At 41.3% G+C, this 27,925-nt stretch overlaps 1 protein-coding gene across 2 annotated transcripts in view; it reads left to right on the top strand.

The window, feature by feature from the left end:
- The window catches only part of Prmt7 (protein arginine methyltransferase 7), a 48,436-nt gene that overhangs the window by 8,505 nt on the left and 12,006 nt on the right, over nucleotides 1-27,925 (top strand). For both annotated transcript variants that reach the window (XM_021632353.2, XM_060392033.1), the window contains exons 5-9: nucleotides 8,316-8,424; nucleotides 17,401-17,513; nucleotides 22,697-22,938; nucleotides 23,123-23,303; nucleotides 27,308-27,435. In XM_021632353.2, the coding sequence (XP_021488028.1) occupies nucleotides 8,316-8,424; nucleotides 17,401-17,513; nucleotides 22,697-22,938; nucleotides 23,123-23,303; nucleotides 27,308-27,435 (773 nt within the window). The remainder of the gene's footprint in view (nucleotides 1-8,315; nucleotides 8,425-17,400; nucleotides 17,514-22,696; nucleotides 22,939-23,122; nucleotides 23,304-27,307; nucleotides 27,436-27,925) is intronic.

Raw genomic sequence — 27,925 nt, 5'->3', positions numbered from 1 at the left:
TCTTGCAGAGGACCCAGATTTGATTCCCTGTACCCACATGGTAGCTTATAACCATTTTTAACTCTAGTTCCAGAGGATACCCTCTTCATACCTCCTCATGCACCAGGCATTCATATATTGCATATACATATATGCAAACAAAACAGTTATACACATAAAAAGTAATCTAAAAACATTTTTAAAATAATGCGTCTCCTTCCTGCTGAGATTTCCATTAAAGTTTTTGTTGGTGATGTAGTTGAGTCTCGAGAGTATCAATCTAGCATGTAGACCTGGATTTGATTGCTAGCAATACATAAACTGGCATATTGACTCTCCAGAGATAGAATTGGGGAAATTGGGTTTTAGGGTCATCATGGGCCTCTGACAGGTCTTGCCCAATCTGAGCTACCACAGACACTGTCTTAAAATAATATCAGATTAATTTTTTGTTTGTTTTCTGTTTTTGTGAGACAGGGTTTTTCTGTGTAGCTCTGGCTGTCCTGGGCTCACTTTGTAGACTAGCTAGCCTCGAACTCACAGAGATCTGCCTATATCTTTCTCCCTGAGTGCTGGTATTACAAGCTTGCGCTACTGTGCCCAGTCTACTAAAATTAATTAATATTTTACTGAATTTTTCTGGAATGTGACCTGACATTGGAATTTTTAAATGTGCAACAAGGTTAAATATTCCTATAGAACTAGCTGTTTTTAACATTTCTTTCTTTCTCTGTTTTTCTTTTTTGTTTTATTTAAAGACATAGTCCCTCTGTATTGTCCTGGAGTTTGATATATAGGCCAGGCTGGCCTCAAACTCAGAGATCTATCTGCCTCTGCCTCCTGAGTACTGAGATTAAAGGCATGTGCCTGTTTTTTGTTTTTTTGTTTTGTTTTTTTTTTTTTTTTTGACATGTCTCTGGTTGTCCTAGAACTCACTATGTAAACCAGATTGGCCTTTAATTTATAGACATCCACTTTCTCTATCTTCCAAGCGCTAGGACTTAAAGGAGTCTACCGCCATACCCTTAATTTTTTTTTTATCACATTTTTATTTATTTATTTTGTATGGAGGTAGCATTTGTGTGGTAGTCAGAGGATAACTTTTGAAGTTTGCTTTCTCCTTCACCATGCAGGTCTCAGGGATTAAATTTGGGTCAATTTATCATGCTCTGCAGCAGGCTCCCTTACCCACTGAGCCATCTTGTTATCCTTACCATTTCTTTAAAAAAACATTAAACATGTTATTTTTATGATAATGTAAATAGTATACATTGTAAGAGGGAATATGGTAAATGACTAATAGCAGTAACTTAAATAAGATAAAAACTTGCTCACATAGTCCTGAGGTCAGCAGTAGAAAGAATGTATTCTACTTCGGCTCCTTCTAGCTGCCCTGTCATCACTGTCTTGTGGCCATAATCTCCAAGCGTTTGGGAACGTTCGATAAATGGATTTGACCCCTGGATCTCACAGTGGAAAAAGAGAAGACCTCCATATGCACTCTATGGCACATATGTACTTAAACATGCACATCATCACATCCACACAGTAATAAAAATAGTATTCATTTATTTGTTTGTTTGAGACCGGTTTTCTACATAGCTCTCCTGGAACTCACTATGTAGAGCAGTCTGGCCCCAAACTCACAGAGCCTGCTTCTGCCCACAACTTCAGTTTTGGGATGAAAGCTGTGAGCCACCACACCCAGCTTATATCGATTTCTTTAAAAGATGTGTGCAGACTAAAGAGATAGCTCATGGTTAAAACTTGTATTGCTCTTGTAGAGAGCCAGCACCTGTAGCTGCCAGCTCACAAATTCCAGTTCCAGGGAGCTGGAGGGTTCTATGGTCCTGGTGCTCACATGTATATAACCTGCACAGAGACACACACACATGCACATAATTTAAAAGCATATGCCAGTAGACCTGGCCTGAGTTACATATACTTAATGTGGGATAAGAATAACCCACTTGCTGGGTGCCGTGTCACACACCTGTAATCCCAACACTTAGGGAGGCAGAGGCAGGCAGATGGCTGTGAGTTTGAGGCCAGCCTGTTCTACAAAGTAAGTCTAGAACAGCCAAGGCAACACAATGAAACCCTGTCTCAGGACAAAAAAGAAAAAATCAAGAGATCAACCAAGAATAACCTATTTGTGGCTAGATAGGTGGCTCAAAAGTCAAAAGCATTTGTTCCTACAGAGTTCAATTCTCAGCACCCACATGGTGGTTCACAACCATCCATGATTTCAGTTCAGGGGCTCTGGTGCCCCCCTTTACTTCCATAGACACCAAGCATGCACATGGTGCACATATATGTAGGCAAAACATTCAAACATAAAATGAGTAGACTGAGAATGGTAGCCCACACATTCAATCCCAGCACATGGGAAACAAAAGCAGAATGATCTCTGAGTTCAAAGCCTACCTAGTCTACATATGGAGTTTCAGAACAGCCAAGGTTAAATAGACCTTGTTCCAAAAAAATGAACAAACAAACAATAAATAAAATGCGTAAGTTAATTAAAAAAGAATGTTTTTAGGAGCTGGATAGATAGCTAAGCAGTTAAAAGTGGACTGTCTACCAGAGAAGACTGCTTGGATGTGGATTTAAGCCAGTAGAAAGTCTTTATTAGCTAACCAGTAACTACCTTGGGTGTTCAAGATTCCAGGATAGCCCTGAGCCTTTCTTGTGCTTGTAGGCACAAAAACCATGTCCTGGGTTTGCATACTTTAGTTAATAAGAACAGTTACGTAGAAGTAGAGCCACAGAAGCCAAAAAGCAAAATTTAGAGACATCCCAGACTTTAATGGCTTAGTGCCAGAGCCCACCAGCAGTCGAACGGTACCTGACTGGAGAGTGAGGATTGAAATAATTAAAGCAAGTCACACTACATATGGGATCAGCTCCAGAGGGCTGTCAGCACAACTGCAGCAGAGAGGTTATTCCACAATTCCTTTTTATAGGCAAAGCAAAAACAAGTCACATCAATACAAGAAGTTCATGGAACTGCCAAACTTGTTTTCTTAAACTACTTCCCTGTAGCAAATATGATCCAAGGTTACACAAACAAGTTTTAAGGAACTTGGCAAAACATCCTCTTATCTCTGCCTCAAGGTGAAGGCCAGTGTGAAAACATGTTTTTTTGTCGAATACTCAATAACAAAGCAGCTTGACAGGCAAACAGCACTCCACAGATTAGGTCTTTGTTTTTGTTTTGGCAGATGGTACAGTATACATGCTGAGTTTTACAGTCTAAATGGTATTTTTATCATGGAGTCAGTTGTGTGCTTGCACACACAAACACACACACAATGGAAATTTACATAGCTATAAAGAAAATGAAATAATGATATTTAAACTGGGCATAGTAGTATTCACTTGTAATCCTAGAACTTGGGAGAGAGATGCAGGATGATTCAGGAATTTAAGGCCACCCTGGGCTACATGAATTAAAAAAAAAAAAACAAAACAAAACCAAAAACGTTACCAAGGAGTTTGAGCAGGTACAAAGGTACAAAGAAGCTTATATTTTAGAACGACTGCCTTGATAGCTTCAAAGTAAATTTTGTTATCCCTGTCTTACAAATGAAGGGACCAGGACTCAGGATCGGTCAGGATTGAAGTCCTATAGTCAGTAAGCAAAAGAAGGACTGGAGAGCTGCTCATTAGCATAATACTTGCCTAGCATGCAAGAAGCTTGTTCTTCATCACTGACAAAAATAGGAGTTAGGCCAGAAGGCAGGCCTCTGGTTCTGATCTCCTAACACATAAAAGGGTATATACAGGTGGACTTGGTACTCACTTGCCCACGTATAACTGGTAAAGTTAGCAGTGCGGTTGCTCAGGGGGGGAAAAGAGAAGAGCTAAACTTGGAAACGTGCTTACTTTCAAGGGTTAAGGAAATGTGGCCAGTATAGCCACGTTTAGGCAGACGGAATGACCCCAGAGGGAAGAGTACTGTGGAAGCCAGCAGAGCAGATTCATGGGAACCGTGGAAGGGGGGTGTATATGAGAAGACATCCCTGTCATCCACGGTGTTTGATACAGTGGGCCCTAGGTGGTCGAGGTTACTGTCATAGTCGCTATTGCTGTGAGGGGACACCATGACCAAGGCAACTTTTGTAAAGGAGAGTGTTTAACTGGGGGCTTCCTTACAGTATCATCATGGCAGAGAGAATGGTAGCAGGCAGGTGAGGTGCTAAAGAAGTATCTTGAGAGCTACATCCCAGTTTGGCAAACCGAGAGACTGGGCCTGGTTTGGGCTTTTGACACCTCAAAGTCCACCCCCTGGTGACATACCCCTCCAACAAGGCCACACCTTCTAATCCTAATCCTTTCAAAACTACTTTCTGGTCAATATGCATTCAAATATATGAGCCTTTGGGAGCCATTCTTAGTTAAACCACCGCACTTACCAATCACTTGAGGAATGAAGTTTTTGTTTCATTCCATTTTAATCAGCTACATGTTGCTTATATGTTGGACAGTATAGGTAGGTATAAAGGTTTAGCTAAGTAAGGAGTAACAGTTGTTGAATTGGCAATAGGAGATTATTAATGACTTTTATTGGTTTATTTTTGTTTTGTTTCTCTGTTTAGCCCTATCCTAGAACTTGTTCTGTAGGCCATGCTGGCCTGGAACATAGAGATCTGCCTTCTTCTGCCTCCTGAGTGCTAGGGTTAAAGGAGTGTGCCACCACTGCCTGGCTCATTAGTGACTTTTAAAATAATTTTTTTTCAGCATTTTATTTTTGACTAATTGTATGTATGAGCATATATGAGTACAGGTACACATGGAAGCCAGAAGAGGGTGTTAAATCCTCTAATCTAGTGTGTACATATGTGTCCCTGGAAGAGCAATATGTGCTTTTAAGCCTATCTCACTAGCCCCAATTTTTTTTTCAAAGAATTTGTGTGTGTGCGTGTGTGCATGCACACATGCCTCCATGTTGGTGCCCGCAGACCAGAAGAGGGCATCAGATCGAGTTATATATGCTTTTAAGCTGACCTCTGTGGGTGCTGAAAACTGAATTCTAGTTTCCTGTAAAGCAGTTACTACTCTTTATCTCCTTAGCTATCTCTTCTGCCTGTATGAATCTTTCTTATTGTTCTGTTGACATACCACCTTTCTTATTGTTCTAGTGAATCTTTCTTATTCTATTGACATACTGCCTTTCTTCTAGGGCTTGTACCTCTACGGGCTGTAGGAAAGCTGCTAAAGAGCCATTGGGGTATGTCAGACAGGAAAATGTGATCCTAATTTACTCTTTTAAAAGCAAGCAATTTTTTCCTAGAAATTTCTGGCAAACCTCTCCTTGTATCTACAGTTGGCCAAAATAATTGACAAAGGGGATTTAGTTCCCCTCAAGCCAGGTGGTTTTGTTATGCCAGTTTCACTGGACCCTCAGAGACCACCAGGAGATGACTCCATGCAATTGCAAGAGAGCTTTATTACGAGAGCGATTGAACTCGGGAACCAAGTCTCACTGGTGCAGCAGTAGAGAAGTGGGACCCTGAGCTCTGAGTGAACAGGATTTTTAAAGGGAAAGTCTGTGAGCCGGGGGTTTCCATGGCAGAAAGCAGGGGGGGCACAAGCCTTGGCGTTACAGAATTGGGTGAAGTTTAGCAGGGATGGGTGACCTTTTCTGAGGCACACAATCACAATGGCTAAGGCATATAATCACAATGGCTATTTTTCTAAACCATATCTGAAACATTGGGGAGAATTTTCCCGCCCGATTCTCAACCAATTCCCATTGATTATTGCCAGGGAGTTTGTCTCTATTTTCTATGAAGCATTTATTCTGTTATATTTCCTGGAGGGTGTTGCTAGGAGAGTTAACTTTGTTTTCTGCCAGGTGTACATTCTGTGATATTTCCTGATACCTGAATTCAGTTCCCAGTCAAGATCTTTATTTCAAAATGGAGTTATATTCAGGCTATCTTAAGCTCTTCAGTTTCATCACTTTAAAGCAGGTCAGTTCCCATACTGTACCACTGCTCCTCTTCTGAGACAGGGAGTAGTGGATGTTTGGGAAGTCGTCTTCATTGTTCATGCTTGGGGTGTGAGCATTGTGTGTTTGATTAGGTGTGCCTGCTTCTGTGTAGGTGGGTGCTTGCATGTGGAGGCCAAAGGCTGACACTGGTGTCTTCTTCAGTCAGTCCCCGCCTTAAATACTGATATAGAGCCACTTGAACTCGTAGCTACCAGACCAGCTTGTCTAGCTAAGCATTTGCTCTCAGCCAGCTGGTCTGGGATTACAGAGGGACTGCTGCATAGGCATTTACACAGATGGTGGGATTCTGAACTCTGGTCTTCATGTCACACTTATGCTGGTGCCTTAGTTTTATTTTAGCTGCTGTGATAAAATACTTTGACAAAAGCAATTTAAGGATAAAAGGTTTATTTGTTCATAATTCCAGGTTATAGTTTATCACTGGGAAGAAGGCAGGGTGTCAGGAACTTGAAGGAGCTAGTTGATTTATATTCTCAGTCAGGAGCCAAAAGTAATGAATTGTGCATGCAGGTCAGCTGGCTTTCCCTTTTTTCGTTCAATCCTGGACCTAGCCCATGAAATGGTGCTGCTCAGAATTCAGGGTGGGTCAGTTCACCCAATTAAGAAAATCTCTCTCAGGCATGTTCACAGGCCTGTCGAATCCAGACATGCACTTTTCAACTGATACTGTATTGGCAAATGACGAGTAAAACTGACATCACACACCACTGGCTGAGCTGTCTCTCCAGCCCTGTGAAAGCTTGGGCTTCTTGCTTGGCTGAGGACAGAGAGGCTGTAAATGGTCAGAGCAGGAAGGCTTAGGGGAGGGGGCAAGTTGATAGATCAAAGGCAGCAAAATGAGGATCACACTGAGTTTGTGGTAATTTTAGAGGCTCAGACAAAGTGATTGATGAAGATTGAGGGTTTAAGCCCAGAGACCACATTAAAAAAAAAATTCAACATTTTAGAAATAATTGTTTTCCCCCAGCTGATACAGTCTTCAAAAGAATATGGATTTTTCCGTTATATCAAAATCATTTTTATGGTAGAAAATATAGAAAATGACTTAGAAAAAAATGAAAATCTCCTATCATTTATTTTTGTTTCCACTTTGTATTTATGAGAGTTTCTGTATTTTTATGGATTAGAGTTGTGACATCCAGACTAGGCAAGTTGAAAAGTCAGGGTTAGAGGGGCTGGTGAAGGGCTTGAGGGGTCTCTTAAGTTCTGGAGGAAAGGGGCTGGAGAGATGGCTCAGTGGTTAAGAGCACTATTTGCTCTTCCTAAGGACCTGAGTTCAATTCCCGGTACCCACATAGCAGTTCACAACTGTCTGTAACTCCAGGCCTGACACTCTCAAACCAGTGTACATAAAATAAAGTAAATTAAATAATAACAATAAAAAAGAACAAGTGCTTAAAAAAAAAAGTTCTGGAGGAAAAACTTTGTGTTTCCCTGTGGTTTGTGTTTGTGTGTTTGCTTTAGACACATTTCTTTAGACACAAGGGTCCTGTGTAGCCCAGGCTGGCCTCAGACTGTTTAGCTAGGCTGGCTGATCTGTCTACACTTCCCAAGTGCTTCCATTCTAGGCATGGATTGCCATTCCCAGATTCCAGCTGGATTTAATTTGGCAGATGTGGGGTAGGAGAGTTCAGACTTGCCTATGAATACTAGGGAGGACCATACGGGTTAAAAAGGGGGGTTCATCTGGGAGAGTAAAATGGTCTACATTGTGGAGAGTTCCAAATATCAAAAGGAAATATAGGCTGTGCTTTTGGTCTGAGTCAGTTCTGAACATGAAGGTGACCCGGCCACACTTTAACACAGTTATAGTCTCCCTTATCTCTGGAAATTAAAGTGCATAATCCCAGGTTTGTGAGAACAGCTCTGCTCTTAGCATCTTTAGCATAACAGTGACACCTACTGCCTTTACTAGGTAGTGCAAGATTTCTTCATTTTTTGCTTACTTGGCATGCAATGGGAACTTGTACATAGTACCTTGAAATTTAACTTATTTAATTGTTTGTTTGTTTTTATGTGTGCAGGTGGAGGCTGTTGAGACAGGGTTTCACTCTGAAGCTCAGGCTTGTCTATAACTCATGATAATTCTCATCTTTTACCCTCGTGCCACCACACATAGCTGAATTTTATCCTTTTATGTTCATTTTCATGACACACATTTGGAGACTAAAACATTTTTAGGCTCACATTATGGGACCTGAGTCGGGTACTGTCTTGCTAGCTCTGAGTCTTTGAGAGGTAAGATGTTTTTAAATGGCACGTTGCTCATTTTCCCTCCTTGTCTTCTCTTTCTCTCACCCCCTTCTCTGACTTACAGGTTTTTAAGCCTATGGCTGATGCTGCTGTGAAGATTGTGGAGAAAAATGGCTTCAGTGATAAGATTAAAGTTATTAACAAGCATTCCACTGAGGTGACAGTTGGACCAGGTGAGCGCCATTCCACCTGTTGTGGGAAGCATTTCGTGAAAAGTAGAGCTCATGAGTGCCACAGCAGTCAGTCACACACAGGAAAGGATCTCTTTGCTTTAAGCTGTTGGAATTCCTGAGTAGCCGAACTTTTGTGAAACCTAAGGTAGTAAGAAAAGTCTGTAGTCAGGTATTTGAAACTTAGGAATTCCATGTGCTCTTTGAAACTTGGGGAGCACAGCTGAGGTGTTTGGGGAGGACAAGCTGTGGTTCTCCATACCCATCACTAGTTTGTAAGATGCAGTGTTTTAGGATTGAAGGACTATTTAAAGTCACTATTTTAACTTTGTCATTATCATCAAGCTCTAATACTGTCTAGGCTGGCCTTGAACTCTCTCTGTAGCTGAGATTGGCCTTGGACTACTGATTATTGGAATTACAAACATGTGTATCACCTTTGATCCCAGCACTTGGGAAGCAGGTGGCCAGATCTTTGTGAGTTCAAAGCCAGCCTAGGGTACAAAGCAAGTTCCAGGACAGCCAGTGCTCTGTTTTGCAGAGAAACCCTGTCTTGAAAAAACCAAACCAAAACAAAAAAGATTTAGAACTCTCAGCTCCTTCTCCAGCCTGCCTGCAGGCTGCCATGCGTTCACCATGATTGATAATGGACTAAACCTCTGGAACTGTAAGCCAGCTCCATTGAAATGTTTTCCTTTGTAAGAGTTGCCTTGGTCATGGTGTCTCTTCCCAACAATAAAGCCCAAACTAAGACAGGCTACAGATACATAGCAAGAGTTTGTAACCACAGGTGTTCCCATCCTCACCCCAGTTCCTGAAATAAGGACTCTAAGACTTCATTACTTATGAGTAAATTCCTAGGTCATAAGCTTTGGTTCATTCTCTGACTAGCTCATAACTCATTTTCCTCATTTCCTATATTCTGTGTTGCTACATGGTTTGTTAACCTCTCCTAAGTTTCATGTGTCCTTCTTCCTCAGGGCAGATGAACTCTTTTTCCAGAGTTCATCTCTCTTTCTGCCAGAACTCCTACCACCTATTTCCTGCCTCAGCTACTAGGCCATTGGTATCAGATACTTCCATATAGTACACAAGAGAGTCTCTTTATAAGACTCTCTCAAAAAACAAAACAAGAACATATGATTGTTGGTGAATTTTGACAAATCAAGGGACACTTGTAACCACCATGGAAACCCAAGAGTTAATACCCAAAGAGCCCTTATGGCCCTTGTACAATCTGTCGCCACATACTCACTGATATTATTCTTTATTTCATGCAAATTAGATCGTCTTTTTCTAGAATATCAAGGAAGTGAAATTGTCTGTCAGGGAATGCTCTTCTGTGTTTGTTTTGTTTTGTTTTCTCCCTCAGATCTGGAGATCAAACTTTGGGCTTTGTGTAGTACACCCTAAGTTCCACTCCAACACTCTCTTGTTAGTATAATGCCTTTTAAAATATTTTATTTTGTTTGTTTGGGTTTTGAGACAGGGCTTCTCTGTGTAGCCCTGGCTGTCTTGGAATTCACTCTGTGGACTAGGCTGGCCTCAGACTCAGTGAGATCCTCCTGCCTCTGGGATTAAAGGTGTGCACTACCATTGCCCAGCTTAATTATTTTATTTTTAAGATAAAAAAAATGTGTGTGTGTGTGTGTGTGTCTGTATTAGCTTGTGAGCATGTACTGTGTGCTGGTACTCACCAAAGCCAAAAGAGTATGGATGTGATGTGGGTTTTGGGTTCTGACCTGTGCAAACACAGCAGGTCTCTTAACTGTTGAGCCATCTCTCCAGTTCCTAACTAACTTTAATGTAATTACTATGATTTGTTAGGTTGATGGAATAACAAACTAACATTTTTAAACCTCTTTCTTATTTTTCTAAAGACTTATTTGTTTTTTAACTTATGTGTGTACTTATGTATATATATGCTTTTTGTTGTTTGCTTGTTTTTTGAGACATTGTCTCACTGGTCATAGCCTTGTCTCATAGCCTTGACTGGTCTGGAACTCAAATTGTAGATCGGATTGGCCTCAAGCTCACAGAGACCCAGCTGTTTCTGCGTCCTTGGTGCTGGGGTTAGAGATGTGCACAGCATACCTGGCCCAACAAAGAAACAAACGCGCCCCCTGAAAAGCCAGCACCCTCACTCGAGTGTGTTTGCTCTTCTTTTCTTAAACATCATTCTTTCTCTCTCAACACTTGTTCTTCAGCCTATAGTAAGCTTAGTAAATTCTCACTTTCCCCGTGTCTGGACATGACAGTGATGCATGTGCACGTGTGTGCAGGCACACCCACGAGCGTGCGTTCAGAGACTCTGAAACTGCAGATGTCTTCTACTGCTCTCCACCCTTTTCCTTTTCTTTTGATTTGTTTTGTTTTGTTTTTCAAGGCAGGTTTCTCTTTCTCTGTGTAGCTCTGGCCGTCCTGGAACTCATTTTGTAGACCAATCTGGCCTCAAACTCAGAGATCCATCTTCTTCTGCCTCCCAAGTTCTAGGCTTAAAGGCATGTGCCACCATGCCCGGCTCCTTTTCTTTTCCTATAGATTGAGACAAGATCTCGTTATGTAGCTCTGCTGACCTGGAACACACTCTAAACAAGGTTGGCCTTTGTAGAGATGTGCTGCCTCTGCCTCCCGGGTGCTGGGGTTAAAGGGGAGTACCACCATACCTGACTGCCACCTTATCTTTTCACTGAGCCTCAAGTTTGCTTTTTGAGATGGATTGGTTGTCCAATGAGCGCCTGTGATCCATCTGCCTCTGTCTCCCCAGTGCTGGAAGGATATGCTTAGCTTTACCTGGGTGGAAAGGATTTGAACTCAGGACCTCCTCTCTTTCATAGCAAGTGTTTTTTACTCATTGTCTTGGTTACTTTTCTGTCGCTATGATAAACACCATGACCAATGCAACTGGGAAGGAAAGGATTTTTTTGGCTTATAGTCCGTCCCATTATTGAAGGAAGCCTAGGCAGGAACTCATGGCAAGAACTTGAAGCAGAAGCCATATAGGAACGCTGACTACTGGCTTGTTTCCAGGCTCACGTTCAGCTACCTTTCTTACACAGTCCAGGCTCACAGTGGGCTAGGCCCTTTCACATCAATCAGCACTCAAAAAAGTGCATACAGGCTAATCTGATCAAGGCAAATTCTCAGTTGAGGTTCCCTTTCCCCAGGTGGTTCTAGATTTATGCCACTGACTGAGCCAGCATTTAGAGGGAACATCCTAACTATTTTTAAGGCATCTAAGCCCATTTTTTTTGAGATTTATTATTATTTTTAATGTGTATGCCTGCATGTAGTCTATGCACCATTTGAAAACAATGCCTGAAGAGGTCAAAAAAGGGTGCCAATGTCTCCCTGGAACTAAGTTAAAGACAGTTAGTCACTATGTGAGTGCTTGGGTTGAATCTGGCTCCTCTGGAAAACAGCCAGTGTTTTTAACTATTGATCCATCTCTTAAAGCCCCTACACTCAGTTTTCACAAGATCTATGTAGCTCTGGCTGTCCTGGAACTTGCTATGTAGTCCAGGCTGTCTTTGAACTCACAGGTATCTGCTTGCCTCTGTCTCTCAAGTGCTGCAATTAAAGACATTTGCCACCATGCGCAACCCAGTTTTCTTTCCTTCTTTCCTTCTTCATTCCTTCCTTTTTTTGTTTGTTTTTCAAGACAGGGTTTCTGTGTGTAACAGAGCCCTAGCTATCCTGGAACTTGCTTTGTGGACCGGGCTGGCCTCGAGTTTACAGAGATCCACCTGCCTTTGCCTCCCAAGTGCTAGGGTTAAAGGCATGTGCTGGCCAGCCCAATTTTCTTAACATGTAAGTTAATGAAGGTGTTAGAATCTTATCTTCAGCTCAGAAATTTTTATAATATTGGCTGATACATTTATACCAAAAAAAAAAAAAAAGGATGGGGCTGGAGAGATGGCTCAGAGGTCCTGAGTTCAATTCCCAGCCACCACATGGTGGCTGCTATAATGAGATCTGGTGCCCTCTTCTGGCCTGCAAGTACATGCAGACAGAATACTCTATATGTAATAAATAAATCTTTAAAAAGAAAGAAAAAGGATGTTCTAAAAATATCCATGTGGCCTTTGGAAAAGCATCAATTAAATAATGACATCTAGAAAAAGAAATCAATATATCCTAAATGAAACTTGTTATTTTATTGCTCACATGTAGGTACTTAGTATCACACATCTAATCACTGAAGCCTGAAACCAGTCAGTAATCTTGGATGTGCCCTTTTTAATTCCTTGTGCTGAAACACCATTCCTTTTACTTCCTAAATATGTTTTCCATTTAATTACCTCTACTATACATCATAGTTCAGGTTCTAATGTCTCACACAGGTTGTTAAAACAGTAAACCATCATTCAGAATGACCTGTCGTGCTACTCTTTCTATTCAAAATTCTTCAAGGCCCCCAATTGATATGTCTACCTTTATGAAGATTATCACCTCACCATTAGCCCACCCATCCCAAACATTCCTTAGTTGCGTATAGTTCTTTGTGTAGGCTTGAGGCATGAGAGCGTTCCCTTCCATGTCAGTGTGTCTATTTCTGGGTCTTTGTCAGCCTTCTTGACAGTTGAAAGCAGCTTAAAGCTTGAGGTTCACTCATATTGTTCTGTGTAGCGCTCATTTTTAAAACTCTTCTTTATTTGGGGTATTTAGGCCTCAACCTCCCAACCCTACACAGGAGAGAATGCTAGTGGGGAGAGAGGGCCACTTTACTTCTCCTGGCTGTTAGGCTCAATGGGTTCTTTCAGGGCTCTGTACCAATCTCTGTCAACCGCAGACACAGCCAGCAGTCTTCCTCAAGCCACTGTTTCTGCTCCAAGCTGCCACACTGTCTGTCTCTCTGGTCAGTGCTTCATACCACATGCCAACACCGCAGGCTGCGCCTTGCTTTCTTGGCATTCAGAGTCCTAGACCATGCTGCTGTTACCAGCTGGCAGAAGCCACACCACTCATGAGACAGTTAACAGGTGTGGACAAACTATAGCTCAACTAAAATCCCACACTTGGGACTAAAACAAAAATATATTTACATAACATAACTGTGCTTACAAAGGAACCAAAACTTTCATTACAGTTCTGTGTCAAGAGGTTTTGTTTTTTTTTTTGCTTTTAGTTTAGTTTTTTTTTTGTTATAAGCAGTGTATATATGTGCCATATTAGTTACTTTTCTATTGCTGGTTTGAAACAGCATGACCAAGGTAGCTTTAGAAGGAAAGAGTTTTTGGGCTTACAGTTCCTGAAGGATTATAGTCTATCACTATCATCATAACTTGGCAATAGGCTTGGTATCTGGAGCAGCAAACTTGAGAGTTTACATTTTGAACAGCAAGCAGGAAACAGCAAACAGAGAATGGCACATCGCCTTGAAACCTCAAAGATCACCCTAGTGACGTAATTCTTCCAGCAAGGCCATACCTCCTACATCTACCCAAACAGATGGTATTCAGACATCTAAGCCTATAGGAGACATTCTTACTGAAACCACCACACTCCAAACCAGTCTGCTTTCCTTTTTTTCCTTCTTCCTTCCTTCCCTTTCTTCCTTCCTCCTTTTCCTTCTATTCATTTGAAAGGTCTTGCTTTATAGCCTAGGCTGGCTCCAAATTTGAGCTTCTTCCTGTATCCCATGTTGTGCCACTATGCCCCTTTGCTGCCTTGAATAAGAGTGGTTCCCATAGGCTTATATATTTGAATGTATAGTCAGCAGGGAGTGATGCTATTAAAAAGGATTAGAAGGGTTAGGAGGTGTGGCCTTATTGGAGGAGGTTGTGGGTTGGGCTTTGATGTTTCAAAAGCCCATCCTAGCCCTCTGTTCACTTTCCCTGCTTGCTGATCACGATGTAACTCTCAGCTACTTCTCTAACACCATATCTGCCTGTTGTCATGCTCCCTGCCATGATGACAATGGACTAAACCTCCAAAAATGTAAGCAAGCCCCCAATTTCTTTTATAAGAGTTGCTTTTGGTTATGGTGTCTCTTCACAGTAATCGAACAGTAAGATAGACCCAAATGACAGCTTTGACAATTCTTAACTCTTTCCCACTCTCTCTTTCAAAGACACAATTTTACTATGTAGCCCTGGTTGGTCTGGAACTCACAGATATCCACCTGCCTTTGCCTCCCAAGTGCTGGGATGTAGCCCAGTCTTTGCTACTTTATGGATTCTTTTTTCTCATCCTTTAGCCTCCTGATTTTACCCCCTTCACTATATAGAGAAAGAAGGAGAGAGAGAGATCACTAATCTGATTTCTTTTCCTTTCATTTCCTTTTTGAGCACTACTACTAACAAACCCCAACCAACCTCCCTACAAATGACCAACAACACCCCCACCCTCTGCCTACCACAGCTCTAGCATTTATATACTCTCCAAGAAGTTCCCAGATTTCCAAATGTCATACAATCACAGAAACTACCTGCAGGTGGCAAAATCACGCCTCTGCTAGCGCACGAAACAAACAAATTGTAAGTCATTTCAGGTTGAATGATTTCATAGTCAGCTGCTACAAACAGTCCGAAGCAGTCCATGTTCACATACCTGGGATTAAAATGAAAACATATCCTTATAATATTTGTGGTTTTTAGAGAAACTAAAACTCCAGAATTGTCCCTCACTGGGATTGAAGGTGTGTGCCACCATGCTCAGCTTCTAGTCCCCCCATCTTAACAGGTGGCTTGCTGAGGTTTTTATTTTATTTTGTTTTGTTGAGACAAGAGTGTTACTATGTAGCTCATGCTAAACTCAAATACACAGGCTGCCTGCTTCTGCCTCCCAAATGATGGGACTACATATGTGCACTGAGGTATCCTGCTACAAATGGCTTCCTTGTTGCCAATTTAGCAGCCTTCCTCTGTTTCCCCTATGTAGCTGCCACAGTGTTGGCACTTCTGCATTCTGTTTCTCCTGAACTCTTTCCAGTTCCCAGTTGCCAGAACCTTCTGATTTTGGTTCTCTTTTCGTTTTTGCTTATTGAGGATGAGTCTACTCTGTAAGCTTGGGTTAGCCTGGATTTCACTATGTACGGCTACCGAATGTTAGGATTAGTCTATATACCTTTGTTACTTTATTAATTTCTTTCTAATTCCAAATGTGAGTTCCCCAAGGGTCTATTCTGAGGCCTTAAAAATTAACGTCTAAGTCTGGACCCTGTTCCTCAGAAATGGATTACCCTGAGTATGTGTGACAGCAGTTGTTCAACTATCCATTGCATTCATGTGATAAATTAGGACCCAGGTGGTGTAACTGCCCTTTTTTCAGGCTCCTCTACTACCACCTCCTCATAAATTCAGACTCACTTGATAAATACCAGGCTCTAAAAGTACTTACTAAAATTCACTGGGTCATAAAGCTTTATTTTTATTTTAATGAAACAAACATGGAGTATCAATCATTTCAAGTCACACAATCACCTTAAAATTTATTTAGAAGGTAGAATTGGCAAGGTTTGATGATGATTGACAAGAAAGAATCAAGAATTAAACTGGTGTTTGCTGATTATAATGCTGTTATAAGGCATTGTTGTAGGCATTGAGGTGTAGTGGGGAGTGGGGCAGTCCTAGCCCTATCAAAATGGTGCTCCTTTTTGTGCATGGTGACAGTGCTGCTCTAAGGCAGAGAGAAGCAAGTGTGTGCTGGTGGGATGGGGCGATTAGAGAGAATGGACACGGTTTCTAAGCCAAGAGATGGCATTTGCTCTTAACTTGCATTTTACTTGCTAGGTGTGTAAGTAAAATGGGCCCATGTGTGCAACAGAGGAGAGGTGCTTTTCTAACCTTTGTTCTGCCCCTTCAGTTTACAGTTGAGGTGACTAACTTGATGGTTAGAACACAAGTCTCCAGGCTCAACCCTCTACTGCACTCATACTCTAACCCACGCCAGTGCTTCTCTTCATCAGTGCCAGCTGTGAAATTTGTCCTCTGTCTAGAGAATATGAGTGGGCTTTGTCAGATGTAATTCATGAGCCATTAGAAATGTTTACAGTTCATTCTCCATGAGAAATAGCTCTTTCCAAAGTCTACTGGCTCATTAAAAATTATAATTACAGCAGTAACCTATTTTAGAGGTTAGAAAACAGTTGACAAAAGAACTCCGTAAAGCCCCAGTTTCCCTAAACAGCTGGTATTCAGAAGACCACTTGGTAGCAAGACACTGACTTAATTAAGAGAATTTGACAGAAAGAATCTGGAGTTGTAAGTCATGGGTCTCAGCTTTCGTGGCTGAGCTTACAATAACTGCAGAGTTATACATCAGCCTTCTCTTGCTTTGATTTTCTGACCTTTCTGTAGCCTTGAAGCACAAGCATTCATTCAGTTTTGGCTTTTCATTTGCTAGTGAGGATGAAAAATTTTTCATCTAACCAATTTCCTATTTTCTCTGAAACTGTATTTTCCTTCCTGTTTTCATTTTGGCATTTATAGACTCTTTGTTCTTGTTCTCTAAGATATTCCTTTTCCCTAATTATTTTTTTCTTTTCCTTTTTTTTTTTTTTTTTTTGAGACAGGGTTTCTCTGTGTGGCTACCACCTTCTGCCATTTCCCCTGTTCTTAAACACAGAGGAGAGTTGAAAGAGAGGTGCAGGCAGGCTAGGGGTGGAACTCACCTTTAATCCCAGCACTTGAGAGGCAGAGGCAGGTGGATCTCTTGAGTTTGAGGCCAGCCTGGTCTACAGAGTGAGTTCTAGGGCAGCCAGGGCTATTACACAGAGAAACCCTGTCTGGAAAAAAACAAAACAAAAACAACCAAACAAAAAGAAGCCAGAAAGAGCAGTGCCTGACCCCATTGTTGCCATATCAACTTTTTTTTTTCTCTTGAACCACTGGAAAGTGAGTTGCAGACATATTTCCAGATAATTCAACATGTGGATCTGCTCTCAACCTTTTTGATTTTTCTTTTAAGATTTATTTTAAATGATGTGTATTTGTGTGCGTCTGTTGCATGTTTCTGACTCTATTCACTTGTTTTCAGATGGTGACTTGCCATGCCGTGCTAACATCCTGGTCACGGAGCTGTTTGACACAGAACTGATTGGGGAGGGAGCACTACCCTCTTATGAGCACGCACACAGGCATCTTGTGCAGGTAGTGGCTCAGAGCCTTCCTTTGGAGTGTTAGGATTGCAGCCATCACACAGTCACTGCTACACCATGCTCAGTGCAGCCCTTCAGGGTCTCTACACACTGTGGGCCTCCCTGCAGTTCCCAATAGGCTTCTAGCTCAGTGCTGAGTTGGAGAAGTTTTTGCTTATAACTCCCAGCTGTGAAAACGCCCCTTCACTGCTGGGTTCCCGGGCCTGGTGCTGGATGTAAAAATGAAAGGATGAATGAGGAAGGAGGATCACTAGACAGGGAGGTAGAACCACAGCCAAGTAGGTGAAGGGGACCATGCAGTTATCAGTTGGCTTTGTCATCCTGGCTCAGTCTTTGGGGAGTCTAATGCCAGGTGGTTCATTGTCAGCATATTTAAAACACATATAATTTGGGAAAACATTTTTGGTTTTGGTTTTGTTTTCCAACAACCATTCCCAATCCAGGTTTCCAGGTAATAATCATTTCAATTCCAGGTGCACAATAAAGCTTAAGGTATGTCTACATAGAAACTTCTTTGGAAAGGACATGTGACCATGAGAGTGAGTTCTATAGCTAAGAAACCTAGAGTGTGGTCTCTGACTGATAGCATAGAGGTCAGCAGGCTACAGCATATGTGTGACATCTCCCCTAAGGATAAAGGTCTAGGGAAGGAGACTCTTGGATGAACAGTTATGAAAGCTGCAAGGTAAGATTTACGTTCACAATGTGTAGTCCATATGCACCTGGCAGCTTACCTTTCCTGTTTTGATGAGTTCAGAGCTCTCTGTTCCTAAATCATTTTCTATACTTATTTGCATTACGAAAACCGTCTTCTTAAATCTAAAACATCTTAAATCATAAACAAGCTTAATTTTAAGACTAAAACTATCTAGTCTTCAACCCCATCAGAGATTTGAGAAGGAAATAAATATTACCTAAGTACATAGAAACTGCAGGCAAGCAGCTTCCAATGCTAAGAATAGACAGATTGCTGGCTGCCTAGAAGGTCACTCAAATTCCTCTATAACTTTGGAACATCCTTCTTCAGCCTTTGGGTCCAGAATGTCTGACAGATATATTTGTGAAGCAGGAACAGTGAAGGACTTGTTTAACCCTTTGTTGGCAGAGCTTAGCAGTCAACTTCCCTGCATCCAAGTTTGCCAGTTTTGGACAGTGTTCTGACTGTTGTTTAAGTGAGGGTATTTTCTTTGCCAGGTGGCAGCTTGCCATATTAAAAGCCACCTCCTAATGGAGATTGTTCAATGTCCATCATCTTCTTTTAGTTAGGCTGGGGTGTTGCTAGGAGCTGACATGTCTTAAGTCAAAAAGCCTTAAATTAATAAAAAATATCCTTGAATGCCATATTCTGTAGATTTCTGAGGTTTTTAAAGACCATCTATCTATCTATTTATACTACATAGTGCATAATCATGTCTATCTATAGTGAATCTGTATAGGCAAGCATTTCTTGTTTTTAGCTATTTACTATCTGCTCAACCTAGAATGTACATATCTGCAATAGACTAGACTAGTATCTGACATGACTATCTGAGTTTGATTGACTATTAACATGCACTGCCTAATTATCCTAAACAGTTTGTAACAGCAGCTTTTAGAAGGACTGGAAGTAAACTTTGCATTTATAAATGAGTTGCAGTAGCTGGGCGTAGTGGCACATGCCTGTAGTTTCAGCACATGGGGAGGCAGATGCAGGTAGATCTCTGAGTTTGAGGCTAGCCTGGTCACAAAGCGAGTCCAAGACAGTCAAGGCTACACAGAGAAACCCTGCATCAAAAAATTTAACAAGTAGATAAGCAGACAAATAAGTAAATAAGCAAATAAATAAATGAGATGTATAGGTTCAATATCTTATACAAGAGTTGAAACATATACATTATGTGTATCAAAAACAACCTTAAATTTTTATCAGTATACAAAAATATATCCATCTATCAAAAGCAACCTTAATTCTCTATCAGTATATAAAATTCTATACCAATGTATCAAAAATAACCTTAACTCTGTATCAGTATACAAAATCTATACCAATATAAGATTACTGGCTTATAAAATGCTCTTTGGTTTAAGAGAAGATTTCATAATCTACACTTTATTATTATTATTATTATTATTATTATTATTATTCCTATATTTTCCTCCTTTTCCCTCTCAATTCCTTTTCTCTTACCTAAGAAAGAAAGAAGGATAGAGAAAAAAAAAGGACAGAGAGAAATCCCTGAGTGTTAAGTTTCTATACCTTTATTTGTTTTTCCTGATCAAGACCATTTAATAACTTGTAACCAACTCCCCTAAAGGACCACAAATATCCATAGCCCATCAAGTGACCAAAATCATCCACTCTATCTTTTGAGAAATGGGGTGAAATTCTCTTAAAATTTCTTCCTGTTGATTTGGGGCATATTTCTTTTGGGGGACCCAAAGGAAATTGGGACAAATGGTTAAGCAATCTAGCAGCAACATTTGTTCAGTCTCTAAATGCTGTGAAAGTGTAAAGTTATTTGAAGTCCAGACTGGAACAGTCTGTGATACTGGATTACATTGGATGTCAGTGTCTCAGCATCCTCTAGGATGAATCTTGTTAGGTCTATATTTTATCTTCATTGGTGTTTTGTCCTTTTGTTTTGTAAACAAACTTTTAAAGGTAACATACATTTCTATAATAACAATCTATGGAGTGTGCAGTATGCACAGATCAGTTAAATATGAATTTTTGTTCTTTGAGTAAGTGAAAGACATCTCTCTTTCTTATAAGCTGGTTTGGGTTGTAACCAAAACTGCAATATAAATCTCCATCTATGGCATATGAAAGGATGGCATGATGAGTTCTGAGGACTTTTGTAGCCATAGCTTTATTGGTCATGTCAGCTGAAGTTCTGGCTGGAGACACTTATATGTTCCAGTCAGTTTCAGAGTTGTTTCATATAGAGGGACTAGCATTTTCATTACCTGTCTTGTTTTTCCTCTTGATTTCTTTATTCCTGTCTGCAGCCAAGATCTTCAGGAGGTCTCTCTCTGACAGATCTGATTTTTATTACTTTGGATGGAATCCAAAGCCTTTTCTTTCCTGTTGACATAAACATAAAGGCTCTCTTCCAACATAAGATAACTTTTGTTCTGCAGTTTGAAGTCATTATAAGCATAGACTGATTTAATTTAGCCGTCTCCCTTTTTTATCTAGGTCTGTTCCCCTTTTGGTCTCTCTCAAAGAGGATACATAATATTACCATTACCGCTGAACATACAACCATTTTCATATTGATAATCAAAACAAGAGTCCAGATATCCTCCACTATAGTATACTTTATTATATTTATTAAGATAGGGTTATTCTATGTAGCCTGACTCTGCCTCTGTTCGCGAGTGTTGGGGTTAAAGGCATATGCGTATTTTTTTCTTTCCTCAGAGATTTACTTTTTATGTGGATTTATTTATCCTTCCTTTTTTTCCTCTTTTAACTTAACATCTTTCCCTGTACCAAACTTTATTTAAACTTTTTGCCGTCTTTAATGTTTAAGCACATTTTAAAGCATACTATACTCGTTTAGAGGTTTGGGTCCGGGTTCTGTATCTTGCACTAGGCAGAGATATTATTAGTCCTCTTGTGAGAGCCCCTCTTTTAAAGGAGTCTGGCTGGCTGTTCAAAGTAGTTGACACCCATCCTCATTGTTCTAAGGGAGCCTCTAGGTTGTTCTGCTGTCTTGGCTCTGAGCAGCCACAGACTGCCATTAGGGGGCTCCTGTCCACTGACAATCTCAAGGCAGTGTGTCCTGCCATGCTTGGCTAAGCCAAAGTTTCTGGCCTCTGCCCACTCCATGAAGGTAGTGGGCCTGAGGCAGGATGGGACTGGAGCTTTCACGTCCCTTCCCAACCCTCTGCCTGGAGCTCTGCAGCTTGCATGCTCCTCTCTCAGCAGGAATAGTTAGTGCCTCTGTGATCCAGTTCCCACTTGTCCCAAGCAGGGAGCAGCTGACCGCCAGCCAGCTCTGTGTTTGCCAGGTGTTTGCCTGCCGCAGCTCTGAAAGGCCTGTGCCAGACTAGTGTGCATTCTGACCTTTTTCTCAAGAACCACGCAAGGTTTGGGGGAAAACCACTTTTGCTACCATCCCAGCTGCTATTATGGCTTTTCTCTTAGAAAGAGCATCTTTAAGTACTTGCCCCATGATGGGTGCCAATTGTAGAATGATTATTAATGTGGCTATATGCTCATAAAATTAGTACAGCAGCAGTTTTTCTATAGCCAGCTATCTACCCAAGTAACGACACAGGGAGACCATGATTTATTTAATTAGTCTTGAGCACAATACTGAGCAATTATTACTCTATCCTAAATTTCCAAGCTAGTCTAGCTTCCTCCCATCCAAAATCTCCATCATACTTGTATTTTTTAAATCTTCTCCTGGCTCTGGTTCACTTCTCCTGATCCTTCTTGGACCTTTCCTCATGGCTCATTCTCCTACTTCCTTTCTGTTTCTCTTCCTCCCAATGGACCCGGATGTGCCACCATGTGCCACCCTATTCTCTCTCTCAGTCACCATTAGCTAGTCAGTGTTTTATTAGCAAGGTAGAGAACAATTGGTGAGCGTGTGTACACAAATTTGAGACAGGAGATACTTCGAATAAACATAACAAAGCCATGCCCAGATTGCAACCAGATAGTGGGATACAGAAACCAGCATTTGAATAATACAAGGGAAGAAGACACAGTGCACAATAACATTATGCCAACAAAAGAGGGCTAATGTCCTGTGTAATTGGCAAGGGCTGCACTGAAGGGTTATTTTGAGTCTGAAACTAGAATGTCTACTTGTTTGGAAAACTCTTCCAGGTCCACAGGGTTCATCAACATATCCATAAGTAGGTTTTTTTGAAATATTTAATAGTTCTGAATAACTACGAATTATCTTACAATGTTTTAGCACTCAAGGCTGAGGCAGAAAGACTGTAAGAGGTTAGTCTAGATTGCATAACAAGACCTTGTCTTTAAAAATAATAATCACTTTAGGCATGATGTACTTTTTTTTTTTTTCCAAGACTTAGGGCAAAAACAGTTTACTCTGCTGATGGGGAACGTGTTAGAGTTACTAAATCAGCCAAGTATTAAAGCTTTGACAGGTGTGAGTCACTCGTACCCTGACTGACTGCCTTCCCTGTTGCTTTGCTGTCATGTAAACCTAGGGAGACTGTGAAGCAGTGCCTCACAGGGCAACTGTCTATGCCCAGCTGGTGGAGTCCAGAAGGATGTGGTCGTGGAACAAGCTGTTTCCTATCCGGGTTGAGACTAGTCTCGGGGAGCAGGTCATCGTTCCCCCCTCGGAATTGGAGAGGTGTCCTGGCGCACCTTCCGTCTGTGACATTCAGCTGAACCAGGTGTCTCCTGCCGACTTCACGGTCCTCAGTGACGTGCTAACCATGTTCAGGTACTGTGGAGCCTCCCTGGGTGGCAGTGCTTTGAGACATTTGATCGACTGACTTTTTCTAGGGAGCAGAAACCTAGTTGAGTCCTTTCCACATCAGTACAGTTGTTGGGCAGGTCTCTGTGGAAGCTTAACCGAGCAGTATGTAAGTTAAATTGTGCTCCACTTCCTGAATATTCTTCTACAGCGTGGACTTCAGCAAGCAAGTCAGTAGCTCAGCAGCCTGCCACAGCAGACAGTTTGTACCTGTGGCATCTGGCCAAGCACAGGTGGTCCTCTCTTGGTGGGACATTGAAATGGACCCTGAAGGGAAGATCAAATGCACAATGGCACCCTTTTGGGCACAGACAGACCCACAGGAGCTTCAGGTAAGAGGCAGCCACTGAGCACATTTCATGTAAGTCAGGAAACTTGTTTATTTTTGTTTCTTTTTACCCCTAGATCACTGTATCAGTCAAAGGCAAAGAAGAAATGTTCTTTTGGGAAGACATACAAGCATAGGGGCCTGGGGGTGTAATTCAGTGATAGAGCACTTTTATTGTGTGAGTCCCTACACTACATGCACACCCCTACAAAGAAAATGATGATAAAAAATAAAAACTAGAAAACACAGCCTGTCAGTAGTAAGGTTGACCTCTCCCCTCAGGTGAGTTCATGGTTGACAACAGTGGGCACAGTGAGCAATGGAATTCTTAGTGAATTAGCTCTGCCATTCTCCTTTGTCCTGGCATAGCCACTCACCTCATTACTGTCTGTCATAAGTAATTCCAGGGGTCTCAGGACAACTTGGAATGGAACTACAACCTTACTTCCTTTAATTCAAAATCCACCTTCTCTAGCTTGGAAAATGAGCAGAGAAGTAGGGACTACAAAATGGAAATACTATTCAACCTGTGATAAGCTTTCACCTTTAAACTGCTGTGAAATAAAACAACATAAATGAACTGCAATGAAATACTGTCTTTACCTATTAGTAAATAAAATTCGGTGACCCAGTGTTGGTGAGGCTTGAGCGTGAACTGTCAGAACATCCGCGGAACACAACACAGCTGAGTTCAGCCTGACAGGAAGTGATAGATGTTAGTGCCCTGGGCACTTCTGCTTATGTGCAGAGTGACTCACTTGTACAGTGATCATCGTATCCTTAATTTAATAGACAAAGAACAACAGAAAGGCCACTGTAAGGACTCCCATCACCCTGTTCTTTGTGTGAACAAGGTAGCTATCTAGGAACTGATGCAGAACTCAGGCGCCTCCTTGTGTCAGGTTTATAGGAGGACAGGTGTTAGGGAAGCACCCAGGAACACTGAGAAGGCTGTCGGGTTTTCGTGGCGCACACCTTTAATCCCAGTATCTGGGAGGCAGAGACAGGCAGATCTCTGTGAGCTCGAGGCCAGCCTGGTCTACAAAGCCAGTCCAGGACAGCCAAGGCTACACAGAGAAACCCTGTCTCAAAAACCAAAAAGAAAGAAAAAAAAGACAGTGACTTGTTTTCTGATAAGTTCATACAGTATAGGAAGAAAAAACAGGTCTGAGAGACCTAACTTGTCTGTCCTTTGTTATTATACACACACACACACAAGCACACGAATGTACAACTTCCTATGGATTTTGAATTTTTACTTTTTAGCCTTTATAGATATCTTAGGTACCAGCGGTTTTGCTAAATTCTGGACCCAGTGGATGAGCTATGTCCCAGGCAAGTAGAACTAGCCTTGTGCTGTTGGAGTCTGACAAGACCTGGTTTTCTTAATTTCTGGAAATAACAATAAACAGGTAGTTGCTATCATTGTTAAGCCAGGTGTCTTTTTTATGTGTACAGCAAGCTGGCCCAAACTCACAAGGTGACCCTGGTTGCCCTCGAACTCATGATCCTGCTCCTCAGCTTGCTCAGTGCTGGGTTACACAACCAACTTTTTAGATAGTTCTTTCTTTTTCTTTTTTTTCCAAAACAGGGTTTCTCTGTGTAGTCTTAGTTGTTCTGGACTCGCTTTGTAGCTCAGGCTGGCCTTGAGCTCACAGAGATCCACCAGCCCCTGCCTCCTGAACTCTGGGATACAGATGTGTGCCACCGCATCCAGCATCTTTTTAATTTTTTTCAAGTGCTGCCATCTTACTTTCTAAAAAAAACAAGCTATTACAAGTTATAAGAAAATTGTACCATGGTGGCATAGGCCTTTAATCCCAGCACTCAGAAGATAGAGGCAGGTGGATTTCTTTGAGTTTGAGACCTGCCTGGTTTATGTAACAAGTTCCAAACAGGGCTACATAGTGAGACCCTGCCAAAAAAATCCAATAATAAAATAATGATGATGATACAACATCCTTTGATAAGGTGGAAGTATATAAAAATTCACATTGTGACCTACCACTTTAAAACAGCTACCTCTTTTTGCACCTCTTTCCAAATACAAAGTGTTACTTAATGCTTAACCTGTTTTCTTTGTGTTTTGTCCTTTTTTTTAAATCCTACCTCATAGTTTTTGTCATTTTACATGTCTTTGATTACTTTTTGTGAATATTTAACCTATTTCTGAGCTGGACATTTGTGCTGATTCTGGTTTTTTGTTAGTATAAATAACTTAGTTATATACATATTTATCTGAATAGCTTCTTTCTCTCTTCTTTTTCTTGTTTTCCTTATATGTAGGCTTTTAGTAAGGATTATCACAATTTATTGAAGGTTACCTTGGGCTCAGGTGAGCGCAGTGATAGAGCAGTTGCCTAACATGTATGATGTTCTGGCCTTACCCCAGTCAGAATCACTGTAAATCATGTTTCACAATTTAGAATATTTTAGTTCTTAAAAAAATCCATTTAATTAAAAGTAATGAACCATGCAAACTTTCTCTGTTATTTTAAACTTTTGTGTGTGTGTGTTACAGTGTAGTGTGGGTATTAGTTACGGTGTATGTAGTAGTGTGTGTACTTGCTGATATTGGTGTATGCACATGTCCTGCAGATAGGCCTGTGCATGTATGTATGGAAGCCAGAGGTCAGTCACCCTACAGCTTCATTTCTTTAAAAAAATTATTTATTTATTTAAGTTTTTTCATTATATATTCCGATTGAAGCCCCCTCTCTCAACTCCTCTCTGTATCTTCATTTTTAAACACGCTCTTACTGAGCCTGAAACTCACTGATCTTACTAGGCTGACTAGGCCACTCAGAGAGGCCTATGTCTCTGTCCCTCCCATCCCCTAGGTTATAGACACCCAGCTTTTGAGCTTTTTACATGGGTCCTCATGTCATGCAGCAGTCACTTTACCAGTGAAGCCATCTTTCCCAGCCCTTATGTTCCCAATTTTTGTTTTGAAAAATTGTAGAATCACAGAGTAAGTGAAAATGGACACTGATAATACCTTTACTTCAATTTATGAATTGCTAATATTCTCCACATTTACTGTATCTCTTCCTCCTCTCTTTCCTTTGCTTCCTTCATTTCCTCTCTCACTGCACATAGTTTCTGCTCAATAAGTTACAAATATCTGACACTTTTTGGTACCTATATGAGCAAAACTGTTTCCTCGTAAGCAAAATACCATCATCACACCTAAGAAAATGAACAGCATACTATTCCATAACATTTAACATGGCTCAAAGTAAATTTTTTTAATTGTCCCCAAATGTCTTAGTCTAGGATTAAATTAGATGTTGTGTATTTATTCTACTTGACCATTTTGTGTTTTAAAGCCTGGGAATATGTTCCAAGAGGCTCTTAGAGCAAGCTTTCCCCCAGGCCACTAGGTCAGCCTTGGTTGTGAGCCAGAAAATTTTCCTTCAAATGAAAGATGGCTCACAGTTCAACAGGTAAAGGAAGGAGCATTGGTGCTTGTGCTGGCTACTTTTATGTCAGTCAGACACAGGCTAGAGTCATCTTAAAAGAGGGAATCTCCTTGAGAAAATGCCTCCATAAGATTGTGCTGTAGGGCATTTTCTTAATTAGTGATTAATAGGGGAGGCCCAGCCATTGTTCATGGCAAAACCCTTGGGCTGGTGGTCCTGAATTCTGTAAGAAAGCAGGCTGAGCAAGCCATGAAAAGCAAGCAAGTAAGCAGTATTCCTTCATGGCTTCTGTATCAGCTCCTGCCTCCAGGTTCCTGCCCTGTTTGAGTTCCTACTCTTGACTTCCTTCAATAATGAAATTGGATGTGGAAGCATAAGCCAAATAAACCCTTTCCTCCCCAAGTTGCTCTTGGTCATCATAGCAATAGTGACCCTAAGACAGCACTACTCTGTGAGGAGAGAGCAGAGCCCACACTTGTCCCTTTTTCTAAAGCTACCTCAGAACACTGCCCTTGATGACATCTTCTAAAGTCAGCAGGGTCCCGGCATGCTTTGGTAAACTTTGGCTTTCTACTCCTCATTTCAGTGGCGGGACCACTGGATGCAGTGTGTGTACTTCCTGCCGCACGAGGAGCCCGTTGTGCAGGGCTCACCCCGATGCCTGGTAGCCCACCATGATGACTACTGTGTGTGGTACAGCCTGAGGAGGATCAGGTATGCCTTTGTTGTTGGGGACCAGCCCTCAGAAACTGCGTTGATGTAAACTTTGGAAAGACCATGCAGGGATTTGAACTGGCAGATTTATGTCAGAATGGAATAGAATAAGAGCAAGGGCCAGTAACATGGCTCTGGGTAAAGATGCTTGTAGCCAAGCCTGATGACTTGAGTTCAATCCACAGAATCCACATGATGGAAAAAGAGAACCTATTCTACAAAGCTGTCCTCTGACCTCTATGTTTGTCCTAATGGTGCTTCCCCACACACATGTGAAATAAAATAATTTAAGCCAGGTGCTGTGTCACACACCTGTAATCCCAGCACTCTGGGAGGCAGAAGCAGGCAAATCTCTCAGTTCGAGGCCAGCCTGGTCTACAAAGTGAGTCCAGAACAACGAAAGCTACACAGAAACCCTTTCTTGTAGAACCAATAATAATAATGTTGATGATAATAATAATTTAAAAAGCAAAACTTTACAGCAGGATAT

Source organism: Meriones unguiculatus, chromosome 10 (assembly GCF_030254825.1).
Source record: "Meriones unguiculatus strain TT.TT164.6M chromosome 10, Bangor_MerUng_6.1, whole genome shotgun sequence".
In the NCBI taxonomy this organism is placed as follows: Eukaryota; Metazoa; Chordata; class Mammalia; order Rodentia; family Muridae; genus Meriones; species Meriones unguiculatus.
Note: the sequence above shows the minus strand (reverse complement) of the source record. Positions and strands in the feature narration are given on the sequence as shown.